The sequence below is a fragment of the Dendrobates tinctorius genome, unplaced genomic scaffold (genome assembly GCF_039654945.1).
Source record: "Dendrobates tinctorius isolate UK_male_01 unplaced genomic scaffold, ASM3965494v1 ptg000107l, whole genome shotgun sequence".
Lineage (NCBI taxonomy): Eukaryota > Metazoa > Chordata > Amphibia > Anura > Dendrobatidae > Dendrobates > Dendrobates tinctorius.
The window spans coordinates 3,840,696-3,860,700 of record NW_027361775.1 but is presented as its reverse complement, the minus strand read 5'-3'; the positions used below and the strand labels follow the sequence as shown (position 1 = coordinate 3,860,700).

The following is a 20,005-nucleotide window of genomic DNA, read 5'->3' as shown; positions in this document are numbered from 1 at the left end:
TCTCACCTGCAGTGAAGTGTACAATCCTCCAATATGCCTGAAATAGGATGGGCAAGCATTTGAGCAAGCTTGAAAGACCCCCAAGGCAAATGTTTGGATTTTTTTGTGATGTTTGTAAGCAGCTTTGTGGTAGTGTGCTGCCACCTGCAGGTAATTTGACCTTTTAAATGGTGTATCATTTGTTTGTGTGGGTGGAGTATGATTGGTGCAAGTGTGCAATTCTATAGTTAGTGCATGTTTACAAATGTGTTTGCATATGTACCTCACCTGCAGTGAATTGTGCAATCCTCCAATTTGGCTAAAATAGGCTGGGCAAGCAGTTCAACAAGCTGGAAAGCCCCAAGGGAAATGTTTGAATTTGTTTGTGATGTCTGTAAGCAGCTTTGTGGTACTGTGCTTTGGGGTACTGTGGTGCCATTTGCAGGTCATTTTTCCTTACTGCAGGTTTATGAAAATTAATGTTTAAACTGTATTTTGTGACCAAATCATGGATGTGTGGTTAGTTTGGCTATTTTCTTGCTTAAGGGGGCAAGTTTACCTTTCAAATGGTGTATCATTTGTGTGTGTGGGTGCAGTATGAACGGAGACACAAAGTAATCACTGAAAAATAGTGTTTAGAAATAATAGAATAGATTGTAAATGCTATTTTCCTGAATCATCTTACATGCACTGCTATTTTGAGGTTTAGACACAGATTTTAAATGATGTTCACATCATGGGACTGTGAGGGCCATTTTAAAACCATCAGTTTGCACCTTTGAGGTAGTCTATTGTGGACTTTGACGTGTGCTTAGAATCAGTATCCATTTGTAGAAGCCATTCTCTTTTCAACTTCAGCATTTTTACAGATGATTTTGTTTGTATCAAGAATTTGTTGAAAATTCATTGAAAGCATCCTTCCCTCTACTTGTGAAATGTTCCCCTTGCCGTTAGCTGCACCACAACCCCAAAGCATGATTGATCAACACCCATGCTTAATGGATCAGCAAGATCTTCATTTCCTGAACTTCTGTGCCCTTTTTTCTGCACACATTCCTTTGATCATTGTTGCCAAACAGTTCTATTTTTACCTCATCACTACACAGGACTTGTTTCCAAAATGCATCAAGCTTGTTAAGATGTTCTTTTGCATACTTCTGACTCTGAATTTTATACTGAAGAAAAAGGAGAGGTTTCCATGAATGCCATATTTGTGCGGGTGTTTCTGAACAGTAGAACAATGCACCACAACACCACAGTCTGCTAAATCTTTCTGAAGTTCTTTTTCATTCAAGCTGGGGTGCTGATTTGCCTCTCTAGTAATCCTATGAGCAGCTCTCACTCTATATATAAAAATGAAAGTGTGTGTGTATCACCAACCAATCACGAAACATCTTTTATTTCACCAGAGCTGTTCAAAAGAAGCTGAGCTGTGATTGGTTGCTATGACCAACAGTTTTCCCACTTGAAAACACCTCAGCAGACACTGACATGGTGGGAGAAATCTAGCATCCCTGGGAACATAAGCTCATTTGTAGCATATTGGTATAGATTTGATTATTAAAACTTAACTTTTAATCAGTCATTAAAACAATTAAAGTACCGAAGAAGTTCCAAAAAAGTGCTTGTGCATGTGTGCAAATAAAACAGCAACCTGTGCTATGCTGCCTATGCTTCCCTTTATGAAGGACAAAAGATGACAAAGAGTATATCCAGCTGTATATTAGGGTACCTTGGTATCTGCATTTCTAGTATCAAAAACAAACACTATCTCAGCTTATTCAACCAGAAAATATTAATCAAAAACCATCCATGGCGGGCTTATATGCATTGCCAGCAGCCAAGCTCCACAATATTAGCCTCAAGTTCAGCAATAAGCATGTCCTTAAAGGATAAGGAGGACTTTTATGTTCCTGGTAACATGTCTAAGAATATTAATATATGCGTCTCTTAATGAGTCAGTGTGATATAAGAACATAAGCTCCCAGCCATTGTCTGCTCCCCTGAAAGGAGCAGAGAGCACATGACAGAAATGAATCCCCCCCTCCCATGCCCATATACCCATCACACATCCTCCATCCCGTAGGCACATCTTCCCTCTTAAAGGGATCATTGGTATGGAAGTCAGAGCAAATCCATCCAGCGCTTTGGTTTTGACCCCAGGCTGTTAGGGACGGCGGAACGCACTAAATATAAAATAACATAAAGTGCGTTCACCGCCCGGGTCCACCGTGCAGAAGGTGTTAACACTGCTGCTAGCTAATGGCGGATGTACAATATGGCGGTATTATGCACGCGGGTTGAACGTCATCCAGGTGCACTGAGCGATCTCTGTTTACTCACAGAGATGCCTTAAGTGAAAAACACAAAAAGGCTGAGCCTGTTAGCGTCACAGGTCATAGAGAAGTGCACGCGCGGTATATGGTCACAGGAGCTGGGCCCTAGGCAGAGGGTCTGTGTCCGTCTAGACCTACCATGCGTGCAGTGTCGCAACTGCGGATGCCAAGAGGAGGTGCAGACTGCAGCGCGGCAACAGACACTGCCCCTAGTCGACAATGCCCGGAAGCAGGCGCACTGTTGGACGCTAGCACTGTGGAGGATGCTGTAGTGGCTTGTAGCTTGCCACTGGGTGGCGCTGACTCTATAGCTAAGTCCCTATATACACTCGTAATATCAGAGGGAGGGGATCTTAATGAGTCATTCGCAGGTTCATGCATCCATCACCATTCACACTGTAGCAACTAGAGACTTTACTAGCACATGGCCGAGCGGCCATGAGAACCTTTTATTGCCATGACTTTCCAGAAGCTTCCAGATCCCTGAGATGGATCAATCAGATCTGGAGAAGGACCTGGACATGTGGCTCCCGATCTCCAATGAGAGATCGTCTCGTGAGCATGCTCAGTTGAGCGACAGAAGGACTTAGCCTCTGGAGTGATTTGCTGCTGAGCAGCCTGCATTGCCATTGTTGACCCAAAGGTGGCAGCAAGAGCCAGCCCCACAGAGCAGGTCTGGGCAGAGCATCTGGGAAGCTGGGATTGCTGAGCAATCTCCTCTGCGGTCGAAAGACAATGGGAGACCGCAGAATGTGAGGCTCTGGATTCCTGTTGAACCGCTGCAGGAACGCGACACCTAACACAGACCTCTCTTAAAGGGATCCCTGGTATGGAAGTTAGGACCGTTCCACTCAGCTCTGTGGTTCTGACCCCAGGGTCTCTTAAAGGGATCATTGGTATGGAATTTAGGGCAAATCCACTCTGCGCTTTGGTACTGACCCCAGGCTCTTCTTAAAGGGATCTCCGGTATAGAAGTCAGGGCAAATCCATCCAGCACTTTAATTCTGACCCCAGGCTCTCTTAAAGGGATCTCCTGTATGGAAGTTAGGGCAAATCCCTTGGTGCTTTGATTCTGACTCCAGGGTTCTATTAAAGGGATCATTGGTATGCAAGTCAGGGAAAATTCACTCAGCGCTCTGGTTCTGATCCCAGGCTCTCTTAAAGGGGTCCCCGGTATGGAAGTTAGGGTAAATTCCTCAGCGCTCTGATTCTCACCCCAGGCTTCTATTAAAGGGATCATTGGTATGGAAGTCAGGGCAAATCTACTCAGCGCTCTGGTTATGATGCCAGGCCTCTCTTAAAGGGATCCCCATTATGGAATTCAGGACCGTTCCACTCAACGCTCTGGTCCTGACTCAAGGCTGACGGGATGATGTGAGATATTAGTGGTAGTTGTCCGGTGGCTCTGGCTGATGGGATGATGTGGGATATAAGGAGTAGTACTCCAGAGGGTCTGGCTGACGGGATGAGGTGGGATATTATAGTGAATGTGGCTATGCGGAGTGGGAGGGACTCTACACTCAGCTTTATATATACAGTTTATAAATATAATCATTATAATTTGTTATAACTAACCGTAGTTAGTTACTATGCCCGGGCAGCGCCGGGCTCTTCAGCTAGTATATATATAAAGCCGAGTGTATGTATGTGAGTGTCTCAAGCCACTCCGCATAGCCACACTCACTCCACACAGAAAGCCCTGTCCACACGGCCCACCTTGCTAGAGCACACGGGTGGAGACACATTCACCTCGAAAGCCACCCTGCAAAACTCATCAGCTGTGACGTCTCAACCGCTGCGAGCTACAATCAAGGCCGCCGCCTTCAGAGTATCAGTGCACGGCAGGCACAGGCCACATCTAGCTCCGTCATGTCTAGAATTGGGTTGCTCCTGTGAGGCATGACATCAAGGGAAAAGGAGGAGCCTCATGGATTACACCCCTGTGCTCATAACAGAAAGTTATTGTACATGTGCGAGGGGAAGAGAGAAGTGAGGGGAAAATGAGAGTAATGAGGCGAAAAAGAGAGGAGTGAGGGGAAAATGAGAGGAGTGAGGGGAAAATAAGAGGAGTGAAGGGAAAATAGTGGAGTAAGGGAAAATGAGAGGTGTGAGGTGAAAATGAGAGGTGTGAGTTGAAAATGAAGAGGTGTGAGTGAAAATGAGAGGAGTGAGGGGAAAATAGTGAAGTGATTGTAAAATGAGAGGTGTGAGGCAAAAATGAGAGGTGAGGGGGAAAATGAAAGAAGTGAGGCGAAAATGAGAGGTGTGAGGGGGAAAATGAGATGAGTGAGGGGAAAATGAGAGATATGAGGGGGAAATGAGAGATGTGAAGGGAAAATAAGAGGCGTGATGGGAAAATGAGAGGGGAGAGGTGCTGCTGCAGTATGAGGCTGTGTATACAGATGAGTGAGGCGCTGCAGATGGAGCCTGTGTATAAGGCCACATTCACACATTCAGTGTTTGGTCAGTATTTTACCTCAGTATTTATAAGCCAAAACCATGAGTGGAAGAAAAATACAGAAGTCGTGACGTGCTTCTAATATACTTTACCTCTGATTGTTTTACTCCAAGTCTCAGCTTACAAATACTGAGTTAAAAATACTGATCAAATAACGTGTGATCTAGGTTTAAAGGAGAAAAGTGTAGTGCTGCAGAAGAAGTAGGCTGTGTATACAATACGCTTTATTGCAATTAGTGCAATTTTACTCAGGATCAATTGTTTCCAATTGCTTCCGGAGGAGGTGACTATAAAGGAGAAAAGCTGTGCTGCAGAAAGATGGTGTGTATGATGGAGGCGCATGAGGTGCAGGAGGAATAAGGCCCCTTAACTGTCGCCATTAAAAGTTGTATCAGCAGTCGATAAGGGGTTAATATTGCGTTAAAAACATTTTGCTTCAACCAAATGGCACCGGTTGTGTTCTGTGTACCAGTGCGGGAGTGTTGCTATATAGAACAGTGACAATTTCTGTGCAATATAATCATTATAATTTGTTATATCTAACCACAGTTAGTTACCATGCCCAGGCAATGCCGGGCTCTTCAGGTAGTGTGGTAATAATAACTCTGGAATGCTTCAACATATTTCACTGATTCTGAGACTATTTTTTCATGACATGTTGTACTTCATCGTAGTGGCAAATTTTTATTTATATGATTTGCGTTTGTTTATGAAAATATAAATAAAATATATACTGTATATCAGCATCATATTTTTCAACTATATATATTTTTTATCAAAGTAATTTGAAGTGATAGAAAATACCCAAAAATTGCAGTATTTTAAAAACTTCACCTCTCAAAGACCTCAAAACTACAATCAAGAAGTGCATTAACCCTTTATGTGCTCCACAGCAACTGAAGCAATATGAAAGGAAAAGTGAACATTTTAATTTTTCCCACAAAAATGTTGCTTCTCCCCCAAATTTTTCATTTCCGCAAGGGTAACAGGAGAAAGTGGAGCATAATGTTTATTGACCAATTTCTCCTCAGTACACTAACACCTGATATGTGGTGGAAAACTACTGTTTGGGCGCATGACAGACATTGGAAGGGAAGGACCACCATTTGCCTTTTGGAGAGCAAAATTGGCTGGAACAGTGAACACCATGTCATGAGTGCAGAGCAGGTGATGTGCCCAAACAGTGTTAACACCCCCATAAGTGTCCCTATTTAGAAAACTGCACACATGAGTCAGCACCATTTGTAAAATGTTATTTTATTTTGTTAGCATTTTAGGAGGTTTAAAAATGTAGCAGAAATTTTTCATTTTTTCATGCAGGAAAGATATATATCTTTATACTGTGTTAGCTAGTAGATAGAAGAATATTTAGAATTGAGAGTCCTCAGTGGTCATTGCATGATGGACATTAAATTACTTGTTTTAAAAGGTAACTTGAAGTCTCAGAGAGAGAGAAGAATCTCGGAATACAAATTTATGAAAACTTTCCACACATTCAGTGCAGGAATGAATGTGTTGCATGAATTTATGTCTTTTTACATCAATTAAGGAATTTGCTCTTCAGACCTTCTGGGGTCATCACACACTACAGAACCAGACAGAGATCAGAGGGCAATAAAACCTTCACACTGCTTATCTATGAACTGTTCCAATATTTATGCTTATCCCTCTCCCATAATGACTATTCCAATTCACATCACTTGTCTTAGCTATTGGGTTATTTCTGTGCTGTCTTGTGTATAAATATGTGATTCTTCAGATGTTGTATTAGTCTTCGCCTGATGAAGAGACCTGGGTAGTCTCGAAAGTTTGCAATTTGTTACCATCTTTTCAGTTAGCCATTAAAAGGTATCAACCACCGAGGACTTTCAATTCTAAATATTCTTCATTTTTTCATGGAAATTTACAAAATTATTTTTTTCAGGGATGTATCCAGGTTTGAAGCGACTTTCGGAGTCCTATATATTGTAAAACCCCCAAAAGTGATTCCATTTTAAAAACAACACCTCCTGACATACTGAAAACTGCTGTCAGGTAGTTTATTAACACTTCAGGTGATTTTCAGGAATTAATACAAAGTGGCATGATAGGAATGAGAAAGTTGATTTTTACCACCTACAGTTGCGGCCAAAAATATTGACACCCCTGCAATTCTGTCAGATAATACTCAGTTTCTTCCTGAAAATGATTGCAAACACAAATTCTTTGGTATTATTATCTCCATTTAATTTGTCTTAAATGAAAAAACGCAAAACAGAATGAAGCAAAAAGCAAAACATTGATCATTTCACACAAAACTCCAAAAATGGGCCAGACAAAAGTATTGGCACCCTCAGCCTAATACTTGGTTGCACAACCTTTAGCCAAAATAACTGCGACCAACCACTTCCGGTAACCATCAATGAGTTTCTTACAATGCTCTGCTGGAATTTTAGACCATTCTTCTTTGGCAAACTGCTCCATGTCCCTGATATTTGAAGGGTGCCTTCTCCAAACTGCCATTTTTAGATCTCTCCACAGGTGTTCTATGGGATTCAGGTCTGGACTCATTGCTGACCACCTTAGAAGTCTCCAGTGCTTTCTCTCAAACCATTTTCTAGTGCTTTTTGAAGTGTGTTTTGGGTCATTGTCCTCCTGGAAGACCCATGACCTCTGAGGGAGACCCAGCTTTCTCACACTGGGCCCTACATTATGCTGCAAAATTTGGTGGTAGTCTTCAGACTTCATAATGCCATGCACACGGTCAAGCAGTCCAGTGCCAGAGGCAGCAAAGCAACCCCAAAACATCAGGGAACCTCCACCATGTTTGACTGTAGGGACCGTGTTCTTTTCTTTGAATGCCTCTTTTTTTCTCCTGTAAACTCTATGTTGATGCCTTTGCAAAAAAAGCTCTACTTTTGTCTCATCTGCAGGGCAGCTTGAAATGTTTGGATCTTAGTCGAGGTTCTTTATCCAACATCCGCACAATCTTGCATTGACATCTCGTCAATTTTTCTTTTCCGTCCACATCTAGGGTGGTTAGCCACAGTGCCATGGGCTTTAAACTTCATGATGACACTGCGCATGGTAGACACAGGAACATTATGGTCTTTGGAGATGGACTTGTAGCCTTGAGATTGCTCATGCTTCCTCACAATTTGGTTTCTCAAGTCCTCAGACAGTTCTTTGGTCTTCTTTCTCTTCTCCATGCTCAATGTGGTACACACAAGGACACAGGACAGAGGTTGAGTCAACTTTAATCCGTGTCAACTGGCTGCAAGTGTAATTTAGTTATTGCCAACACCTGTTAGGTGCCACAGGTAAGTTACAGGTGCTGTTAATTACACAAATTAGAGAAGCATCACGTGATTTTTCGAACAGTGCCAATACTTTTGTCCACCCTCTTTTTTATGTTTGGTGTGGAATTATATCCAATTTGACTTTAGGACAATTCTTTTTGTGTTTTTTCATTTAAGACATATTAAATAAAGATAATAATACCAAAGAATTTGTGTTTGCAATCATTTTCAGGAAGAAACTGAGTATTATTTGACAGAATTGCAGGGGTGTCAATACTTTTGGCCACAACTGTAAATGTCGCTGAAATTTGAACAGGTCAGTGTAGCCAGCAGAAGCTAAGGCCACTCTTTGCTCGTGAATTGCCATGGCAAACATCAGGACCACACAATCATGACCTCTGGGTGCCGATGGAGATAAAGAACATTTATATGATATTGTCACTATTGACAGCAGCTTCTAAGGGGTTAAACAGATATAGACAGTGACAACACTAATGGTCGCTGATGCAGCAAGTTGTCAGCTATGGTAGACAGCTGACAGCTGCTGGACTGTCACCTGTATGGTGATGCTATTCTATTATATCTCAGGTCAGGTAGAAAATATATAAATGCTGGAGCAGTGTGCAGCAGCTAACAGAATAGTTTGTAACAGGGAAAAATTAAAAGTACTACATCTGGACAATAAAAATGAAAAAAGCGTATACAGAATAGGAAGAATGGGGCTAAACAACAACACATGTGAAAAAGACTTGGGTATACTAATAGATCACAGACTGAACATGAGTCAACAGTGTGATGCAGCTGCAAAAAAGGCAAATACAATTCTGGGATGTATTAAGAGACGCATAGTCTAGATCACATGAAGTAAACAGCAGATGAGGTTGTACCATTAAAGGGAATGTTGCAGGATGACAAACAGCAGATGAGGTTGTGCCATTAAAGGGAATGTTGCAGGATGAAAAACAGCAGATAAAGTTGTACCATTAAAGGGAATATTGCAGGATGACAAACAGCAGATGAGGTTGTACCATTACAATTTAGATTGACAGCCCCATCGGTGATAGCAATGATAATGTGAGCAAACTGTACAGTGCTGCGGAATATGTTGGTGCTATGTAAATAAAAGATTACTATTATTGCCCTCTGCTCCTCTTGGTCAGACCTCATCTGGAATACTGTGTCCAGTTTTGGGCACCACATTTTAAAAAAGACATAAAAAAAACTGAAGCAAGTTCAGAGAAGAGCAACCAGAATGATGACTGGCTGCCAACCATGTCTTAAGAGGAACAATTGCAGGATTTGGGTATGTTTAGGTTGCAAAAAAAGACAGAGGAGATTTAGTAGCTGTCTACAAATATCTCAAGGGCTGTCACATTGTAGAAGGATCATCTTTATTCTCATTTGCACAAGGAAAGACTAGAAGCAATGGCATGAAACAGAATAGGGGGAGACACAGATTAGATATTAAATAAACTTTTTGACAGATAGGGTGATCAAGAAGTGGAACAGGCTGCCACGAGAGGTGGTGAGTTCTCCAACAATGGAAATCTTCAAACAGAGGCTGGACAGACTGTTGAAATATGTTTGGTGCAACAACTATATTCCTGTCTATGAGTGTTTAGTTGCTAGACATGTATGCTGTTTAAAATGTGAAAAAGCTCCCAGAGGCTCGCACAGGGAGAGCATGTGACTGTATTTCCTGTTTTCCTGTGTCTGTGTATGAGAGAAGCAGCCTGCTGTAGATGCTGTACAGATAGACACACAAACTATTTATTCCTGATCTATTAAGTTTACTACATATTGTTCCTGTTTGTTCCTGAATAAAGAAGCTCTAAGCTATGTTGTCACACACTTGAAGAGTATCCTGAATAATCCACTGCCAACAAGTTATGGGCCCAGAGTGCCACAGAACCCTAGAGTAACACAGCAACAGAAGCCCAGAGCAAAAGCAGGACAGAGCAACAGAGAAGATGTCCACTAGCATCAATCCTGTCAAGTTCTCTGTGACAAGCCTCACTAACCAGAACTACCAGTCCTGGAAATTCAAGGTGAAGATGCTATTCATAAGAGAAGGTAAATATACTCATCCATTACCAGATTATTGACTAGAGAAGGATCAGAAAGCACAAAGCACGATCTCCCTCAGTTCACGAAAGAACAAATCTCAGCAATAAACTTTATCTCATGAGAAAGCTGTATCAGTCTAAGCTAAGTGATGGACAGAATATGCAGGACTATGTAAGAAACACTCTAGAGATTGTGGAGCATCTCAGGGGTTTGGAGAAGAAATTAAATATTTTCTTGTTGCTGCACTTCTATTATGTGGTCTTCCAGAAAGTTATGACACACTCGTGACAGCACTAGATGCATGGCCAGGTGATGAGCTGACACTAGAGTATGTTAAAGGCAAACTTGTGGATGAATCCAAGAGAAAAATGCAGCATGTAAGCAACAGTAATGAATCCAGAGCAGAAACTGTATTAAAGAAACAGGATTTCTCTAAATATAAGAGCAATCTAAGAGAAACGTGTGAATGTTTTGTCTGTAAAAAACTCGGCCACCTTAAAGCAAACTGCAGTATTTGAAAAGCAAGAACGAGTCAGCTTAAAAAGCAGAACAGGCCTCAAAGGGTTAAAACAGCTGTAAAGTAAAATTCTGCATGTGTATAAGCTGCATTTAATGCCAGTACAGGTCCATGTGCAAAGCATATATGCTGTATAGATTCTGGCGCAAGCAGTCATATGACAAATAACAAGGATTTCTTCTCTGACCTTAATGAAAGCAAATCAGAAAAGGTCATCTTAGCTAATGGTCACTGTATGACTTCAGAAGGAGTAGGAGATGGCTACCTCCACTGTACAGTTTCCTCAGCACAAAGCCGAAAGATCACAATAAAGGATGTTCTCTATGTTCCCAGCCTTGAAAGCAATCTTCTGTCAGTAAAGAAGCTCATGCAAAAGGGGAATATGGTTACTTTTAAAGATAACAGCTGCATCATCTCAAAGAAGGGTCACACTCTTGCAGAAGAAAAAACCCAAGATGAACTTTATCAGCTAAAATGCAAGGAAAGAGTGTACAGTCCTAGACAAGAGCTACATAAGAACTGTATCCATGTATGGCACAGATGTCTTGGGCACAGAGACCCAGAAACAATGTGTAAGCTAGCTAAACTTGCAAATGGTATTGAAATCAACCAGTGTAGTGAAATGATGAAGTGCACTAGCTGTCTTAAATTGAAAATGTTCATAAAATCCTTTCCTAAAATAAGCATCACTAGATCTACACAGCCATTGGATCTGATACATACAGATGTATGCAGTCCAATGAGTGTTCAAACTCCTATCAAGGAGAAATATTTTCTCAGATTTATTGATGACTACTTCAGATATGCAATCACCTACCTGCTTCACAGTAAGGCTGAAGTTCCACAGAATTTTGAAGAATATCTTGCTGTAGTGTTTATCAAATTTGGAAGAATGCCATAAGCCATGCATGCAGATAATGGAACTGAAAATACAAGCGGTAAGGTGCAAACCATTTTGAAAAAGAATGGAATCAAGTTCCAGACTACCATTCCATACAACCCAGAAGAAAATGGCATTGCAGAGAGAAAGAACCGTACTCTCTGTGAAAGTGGAAGGAGTATGTTGTTTGATGCGAATCAACCTACAACATATTGGGGAGAAGCCATCATGACAGCTTGCTATCTTCAAAGCAAACGGCCAGGTAAAGCCACAAATAAAACTCCAAATGAGCTATGGAACTGCAAGAAGCCTAACCTGAAGCACCTCAGAAAATTTGGAAGCAAAACATTTGTGTATGTTCCCAAAGTAAAACGTTCCAAGTGGGAATCACATGCAAAGCAAGGAGTCCTGGTGAGCTATAGCAAAACTCAAAAGGGATACAGAATCCTGCACCCAGAGACCAACACAGTAACAATCAGCAGAGATGTAGTGATTGATGAAAACTCTGTTTCTCTCAAATTCCTTGAAGTTACACCAGTTATTCAACCAAGAATAAGAATCTCATTCACCAAACTCAGATGCCGAAAAAGAAAACACTGAAGTGTGTATAAGATCTGATGCCCCAAGGAAGACACAGAAGAACCAAGTCAATCACCAGTCAGGAGATCAGAAACGCCAAACAAAGGTATCCCAGCTAGATTCCTTTCTTATAAGGTCAGAACACTTCCTGAACCAGAGCCACAGTCATGGTAAGAAATGCAAAAACTGCCTGTTCACGAGAAGAAGTGGATAAATGCCGTTAATGAGGAGATGGAGTCCCTTCACCAACTCCAGACATGAGATCTTACTGAGCTACCACAAGGAAAAAGAAATATGACTCAGAAGGTAAAGTTCACCAGTTTAAGGCAAGATTGATCGCAAAAGGGTACTCACAAAAGTATTGTGAAGATTATGATGCTACATTTTCTCCAATTGCGAAGCAAACCACATTCCGAACTTTAATGTCCGCAGCTGCCGATCAACAGATCACAGTGAGACATTTTGATATCAAAACAGCCTTCCTACATGGTGACATTGAAGAAGAGTTGTACATGAGACAACCCGAGGAATATATTAAAAAGGGAGAAAAGCACCTTGTTTGTAAGCTACAAATATCTCTCTTTGGACTTAAGCAGTCGGCAAGAGCTTGTAACTCGAAAACGAACAAAGTTTTGATGGATGAAGGAATTAAAAAATCTCAATCTGATCCATATTTGTATACAAAGGATGTAGCAAAGGAGTGGACGTATGTATGTATATGTAGACAATGCAATTATGTCTCATCAAGATGAAAAGGAAATTGCAAAGCTAGGTGAAATTCTCAACCAGACTAAGGACCTTGGAAATATGACATAGTATTTGTGAATCCAAATCCAGAGAGAGGAAGATGGGAGCTTTCTTCTTAGCCAAAGTTCTAAAATGTCTGCAATCCTAAACCTATTTGGAATGTCAGAGGCCAAAGGTGCATCAACACCAATGGATCCATCCTACTTAAAGTTGGAAGGAGAAGATCTGCTACCCAGCAAAGAGAGTTACAGACAAGCAGTGGGAGCGCTTCTGTACATAGCAACCACAACTCATCCGGATATCACAACCACAGTCAGAATTCTCTGCCGACGTGTAAACAAGCTACACCAAAGAGACTGAAATGCAATTAAGAGAATATGTTAAAGAAACTCAAAGGCTAAATCTTAGGATATCTGCATCAGGAGACCTCACTCTCAGAGGTTATGTGAATGCAGATTGGGCTAAAGATTCAAGTGATCGGAAATCAATAAGTGGTTACTTCTTCAAATTAGGAGAAAATAAATTTCTTGGTCAGCAGAAATCAAGTGTCAGTCACATTATCTTCTACAAGTCAAGAAGTAATGTGGTTGAAACAACTTTTGGAAGATTTTGGCAAGCCATTAGCTCAACCAACAGTTATCTATGAGGACAACCAAGGATGCTTTAAACTTGCCAGCAGTGAGAAGATTAGTGCAAGGACTAAGCACATTGATGTAAAACATGACCACTTATGTGACTTAGTGGAATGTGGTGTACTTGAGGTTGTTTATTGCAAGTCTGACAAGATGATAGCTGATGGTATGACAAAGCCATTATCAAGAGCCGAGTTTGTGGACTTCAGAACCGCAATGCGACTAACAGGATAAGTAGTTGTTGAGTTGGGGTATTGGAATATGTTTGGTGCAAAAACTCCATTCCTGTTTATGAGTGTTTAGTTACCAAAGTTGTATGCTGTTTATAACTCCCAGAGGCTCACACAAGGAGAGCATGTGACTGTATTTCCTGTTTTCCTGTGTCTGTGTATGAGAAAAGCAGTCTGCTGTAGATGTTGCACCGATAGAGACACACAAATGATTTTTTCCTGATCTATGAAGCTTACCATATATTGTTCCTGTTTGTTCCTGAATAAAGGAGCTCTGTTGTCACATGCTTGGAGAGTATCCTGAATAATCCGCCGCCAACACAGACATCTTTCTGAGATGATTTAGTGAATCCTGCTTTGAGCAGGGGTTTGGACCAGATAACCCAGGAGGTCTCTTCCAACTCTACCATTCTTTGATTCTATGATATATACACACACACATATAATATATATACAGTAGTTCTCAAAAATGAGTACACCCCTTACATTTTGTAAATATTTAATTTGCATATACCATATTTATATATATATATACATACACACACATGCTCGTGTACTGTACCTCTGCCATTCTTGAGAGATAATGTTACTGCTTCAGCCAATCAGTCACCGCAATTACCAAGGCATCACTAATATGACAACTTATTGACTACAACGATCACATGCAGTCCAATTGTGAAGCGCGAGAAAGGAGACTTTCTCTTCCAACTTAGATGGCATGTGATTACTGCAATGTATCAGCACAGGGTACACTGATTGTCTGCAGCAGTTAAATGACTTCACATATCCCACCCAGCAGAGAAAAAGTGAGGAAACTTGTGGATGACACCGGTAGCAGTAATGAGGAAATGTAGGTGACTATAAGTTTTTTTCCTTTATTTTCAGAACATCATTGGCCAATATTTTTAAATAAAAAGGGATAGATGACCCATTTAAATAATAATAGTAATTTTCTATAGTGCCAACATATTCCACTGCACTTTACATTATAGAGGGAACTTGTACAGACAATAGACATTACAGCATAAGAATAAACACATAGATCAAAACAGATACCAAGAGGAATGAGGACCCTGCTCTTAAGCTTACAATCTATTAGGGAAAAAGGGAGACACGAAAGGTGGATGGTAACAATTGCTTTATTGTTCAGACCAGCCATAACCATTCCTGTTGCTGCATGAACCAGTTAAAAGTCTAAATATGTAGCAGTACAGACACAGAGGACTATTAAATGCATAAAGCATGTGAGAACATGATGCGAGGAACCTGGTTATGGTGAAAATTTTTGAATAGGCCACACAGGGATATTTAGGTTAATGCATTGAGGCGGTAGGCCAGTCTGAACAAATGCATTTTTAGGGCACGCTTCTGTGGGGATTGAGGATTAATCATATTAACCTGGGTAGTGCATTCCAAAGAATTGGTGCAGCACATGAAAAGTCTTGGAGGCAGGAGTTCTGATTATTGAGGATGATAATCTCAGGTCATTAGCAGAACAGAGGGCGCGGGTAGGGTGGTATGCTGAGACGAGGCAGGAGATGTAGGGTGGTGCTGAGCCATGGAGGGCTTTGTGAGTGCGGTTAATAAGTTTATACTGAATTCTGGATTTAAATACAGCTACATTAAATTAATATTAAATATTTGTAGAGAATTACACTCATGAAGCATATTTTATGATTGTACATTTGCTTAATAATTAGTCAATTGCATTATGGACATTTCAAAATGTCAAATGACTACACATGTCACCCAGAGTTAGTGATGTTTTATACCAGTCACAGTTGTTACTTACCATACACCACATGGTACTTATTAAATTGTCATTTATAATATACTTGCCTGCATTGGTAGGCATCTTTGATGCATCATGTTGAGCTGTAGACTTGTTTTTGTCTTGTTTTTTCCTTTTTGTATTTGCAGCTCGGACTGAGCGGAGTAGAACTTCACTTGCCTTGAAGAAGGCAACTAAAAAAGGCTGCTTTGACTGAGGGCCATGTCTGCCAACAAGACCCACTGACTTAATATTGACACTTCTGCCTAGAAGAGATTAAAAATGACATTCATTATTATCAGTAAAAATAAAACAAAATGTCCAATCAGATTTAGGTATCGTATATACAGCAGATTGACACATTATGGCCGCAGACTTTGATGGATGATGTACTGCCAGCTCTGTGCAACTTGTTGCCATTTAGGGACTTGTAATTTAATAGAGTGCAAGAAACTTCTGCTTGAAACATCTCTCTGTAATTTTAGATGTTCATGGTGCTAACTCTTCTACAATATAAAGAAAAATAATTATGTGAAATTTGAATGACTACAATGTAAACATACATAGAAAACTTATTTTTCACTAAACATGTATTTTTATTAAATAATATCCATGAAACATAAATTATATATATTTTATGTGTTTTCAGCTTGTTTTAAAGAGGTGAGTATACTCAACTCCTGTGTCAGCTTCATTATAGCAGTGTTGGCACTCGCATTCCCGGGGCTCATGCAAGGTTGTTATAACACGTGAGCCCTGTGTCCAATCAGAGCTGGACTTTTTGAGCCCATCTTCGCACGTATGAGTATTTAAGAGCGGGGTGAGAACTGCGGCTGACCATTACCTTCATCTTGATTACAAAGAGGTCTGTAGAAGGGGACAGTGATGCCAGCTCTGATTGCGCGCAGGGCTGGGAACATGAGTGCCAACGCCACTGGAACAGAGCCGTCAGAAGAGGTGAGTATGGGTGTTTTTATTTTATTTTAACAGAGACAAACATTCAGAATGAGAAATGGTTGTCCTAGTAGTGGACAATCCTGTTATAGGTGCAAAGAGGGTTGGATTTTTTTTTTTGTAGAAACATGTCTGCTTTTTTCAAAGTGAATGAGTCTCTGCTGCAATTCCAGACACGGTACATGCACATGGTAACAAAAGTAATATCAATATTAATCATAGAACAACTTTTTACATCTGTGTTTCCTGTTAGTGAAGGTCTAGTAAAAATATGGAGGATTAAATAAAATTGACTGCATCACTTCGAAAATAAAAATTGCAAACATGATTGTCACTTTGATGTCCTTGAAATGAGGAGCAAGAAAAGCACTTGCAGGTAATTTTGTTTTAATCACCAGTGAAGTTACATTTATACAAAAATGCTAAAAGCAATCATATATAAATATTCATGTAGTGGAAATGATCTTTCCCTCTACTTTATACATTCACAGCTGGCTTGATTAACTATAAAATAAGCTACATTTACCTAGCAATGCAGCATATGTATACAGACATTTAGCCTTGCATGAGTTCCTCGAAATGAAATGGAAGAACCTCCACATTGCATTCCAACAGCGAGCATTAAAGATAATTAAGTTTAAAGGACCTGAAGCAGAAATTTATAGTGATTGTAGCAATTGTATTATCTTAGTGGTTTGTTTTGAAGATAAAGTACTAAAGTTGAGTTAGGACCAGTATGTGTAAATATATATCATAATTACTTATGTACATAAATAGGCATTATAATTGATGTATATCTGATTGCAAATCCATACTTGTTTTTTTTCTTGCTCTCTCTTTTTTGGGCACCTATTTGAGAAAATTGTTGAATACAGTAACAAGCTGATCACTTTGGTAAGCTTCATTTGCCTCGGGTCTTATGTATGGGCCTCCACCATTCAGTTTGACGCAGTCTTCTTATGCCTCCAGGTGGCAAGACATAAGAATTTAGAAAATATTTAAAGTGCACCTCTACCAATAGAAATGTTGTTCAAGGAGAGGTGACTATTCAGCTTAGGGCACAGATAGACGGCCATATAACTCATGCAAAGATCGCATTACAGTGCACAGACGGGTCAGGCACTTCTCCTGACCTGTGCATGTCTGTGTGATGTATTTCTATGCAGCTGCCAAGCTCAGGTCAGTAGAGCAGACAGCCAGGACTGCATCGCAATCGCACTAGTTATACTGCCGAGTTACACAGCCGTCTGTCGGCGACTTTCGAATTATATTGTTTGGTGGTGTCAGATCTCCTCTCTCTTGCATTCTTTGCTAGCAAGAAGACTAATGATGGTGAAGCATACACTGTGCTCAGAATTGTGAGTCAGGTGAGTATTTTGACCATATCATCATTTTGATACATATTTTCCAATCCCAAGCTGTACAAAGTTAAATGCTTATTGGTCTGAAGCAGATCAGGTGATGTGTATTTGTATAATGAGGGAGGGTATGGCCTAAGGATATTAGCACCATTTATTCAGGTGTTCAGAATTATTAGACAGCTTGTTTTCTTCCATCTAAGGGGGTCAAACATGAGATTTACCTGACTCTAAAAAGTCAAAAGTTCTTAAAAGTCTCTCAGAGGGATGCAGCAACTCTTGAAATTGCTAAGATATTGGAACATGATGAAAGAACCATCAAAAGTTTTCCTGCAAATAGTCAACAGGGTCACAAAAACTTGGTGAGAAAAAAAGACGTACTTTAATTGCCAAAGTTTTGAGAAGACATAGCCAAAGTAAAGGAGAATAAAATCCGTCCACCACTGAAAAAAACACACAAGTTGAAACATCAAGTCAGAGCCAAGAAATATCTAAAGACAATTTGTTCAAATGTTTTAAGAACTGATGAGATTAGAGGGACTCTTGATGGACCAGGTGGCTGTGTGTTAGGCTCTCCATGAATGTGCTGTGACAGTGACACAGCCGCAACACATGCAACAGTGGTGGCGATCAGCTGTTTAGCCGGTGCAATCTAGGTTGCCAAGTTCCTGCTATAGCTTATTCGGCAAGCACTATAGCTTGCCGAATAAATGGGCAACCAAAGATATTTGCTCAACTCCAGTGATTACACAATAGTTAGCCTTCTTCAAACCGTATCATGTGTAATTACAGTCAAGCAAGAGACCAACATAGGCTATACAATAGATAAAAAGGACAACAAAGCAATCAGGTTGTAAAAATAGATTGATATCACAAGGGTAAATCTAAAAAAGGAAGAAAAAAAACAAACAACCTGCTTGGTGTACATAAATGCATATATTATCCATTTGATATGTGTAAACCTCTTAATATAGAACAATTTAGGAGAATGACATACACATAAAGTGGTCATGTGCACCTAAAAAGTCACAGTAACAATATTAACCCCTTAACCCCCAAGGGTAGTTTGCACATTAATAACCGAGCCAATTTTTACAATTCTGACCACTGTCCATTTATGAGGTCATAACTCTAGAACGCTTCCATGGATCCCAGTGATTCTGACAAAGATTTCTCATGACATATTGTATTTCATGATAGTGGTAAAATTTATTTGATATGACTTGCGTTTATTTGTGAAAAAAATGGAAATTTGGTGAAAATTTGGAAAATTTCCCAATTTTCCAACTTTGAATTTTCATGCCCTTAAATCACAGAGATATATCACAAAAAATGATTAATTAATAACATTTCCCACATGTCTACTTTACATCAGCACAATTTTGGAACTAAAATATTTTTTATTAGGAAGTTATAAGGGTTAAAATTTGACCAGCAATTTCTCATTTTTACAACACCTTTTATTTGGGACCATATAACACTTGAAGTCACTATGAGGGGTCTATATGATAGAAAATAACCAAAAGTGACACCATTCGAAAAACTGCACCCCGATGGTGCTTAAAACCACACTCAAAAAGTTTTTTAACCCTTCAGGTGCTTTACAGGAATTGTTGGAATGTTAAAAAAAATAACATTTAACTTTTTTCACAAAAAAGTACTTCAGATGGAAATTTTTTATTTTACCAAGGGTACTGGGAGAAATTGGACCCCAAAAGTAGTTTTACAATTTGGCCTGAGTACACAGTTACCCCATATATGCAGGTAAACCACTGTTTGGACAGAGCTCAGAAGGGAAGGAGCGCCGTTTGAATTTTCAATGCAAAATTGGATGGAATTGAGATTGGATGCCATGTTGTGTTTGGAGAGCACCTGATGTGCTTAAACCATGGAAATCCCCCACAAGTGACACCATTTTGGAAACTATACCCCTAAGGAACTTATCTAGATGTGTGGTGAGCACTTTGAACCCCCAAGTGCTTCACAGAAGTTTATAACGTACTGCCGTAAAAATTAAAAATCATTTTTTTACAAAAATGATCTTTCGCCCCCATTATTTTATTTTCACAAGGGTAGCAGGAGAAACTGGACCCCAAAAGTTGTACAATTTGTCCTGAGTATACCGATACCCTATATGTGGGGGTAAATCACTGTTTGAGCGCACAGCAGAGATCGTAAGGGAAGGAGCACCGCTTGACTTTTTCAACGCTGGAATTGAG

The 20,005-nt window shown here is 40.1% G+C and overlaps 1 protein-coding gene across 1 annotated transcript in view; it reads right to left on the bottom strand.

Moving 5' to 3' along the window:
• The window catches only part of BMP5 (bone morphogenetic protein 5), a 513,844-nt gene that overhangs the window by 47,223 nt on the left and 446,616 nt on the right, over positions 1-20,005 (bottom strand). The window contains exon 4 of the mRNA XM_073589135.1: positions 15,543-15,740. Coding sequence (XP_073445236.1) covers positions 15,543-15,740 — 198 coding nt within the window. The remainder of the gene's footprint in view (positions 1-15,542; positions 15,741-20,005) is intronic.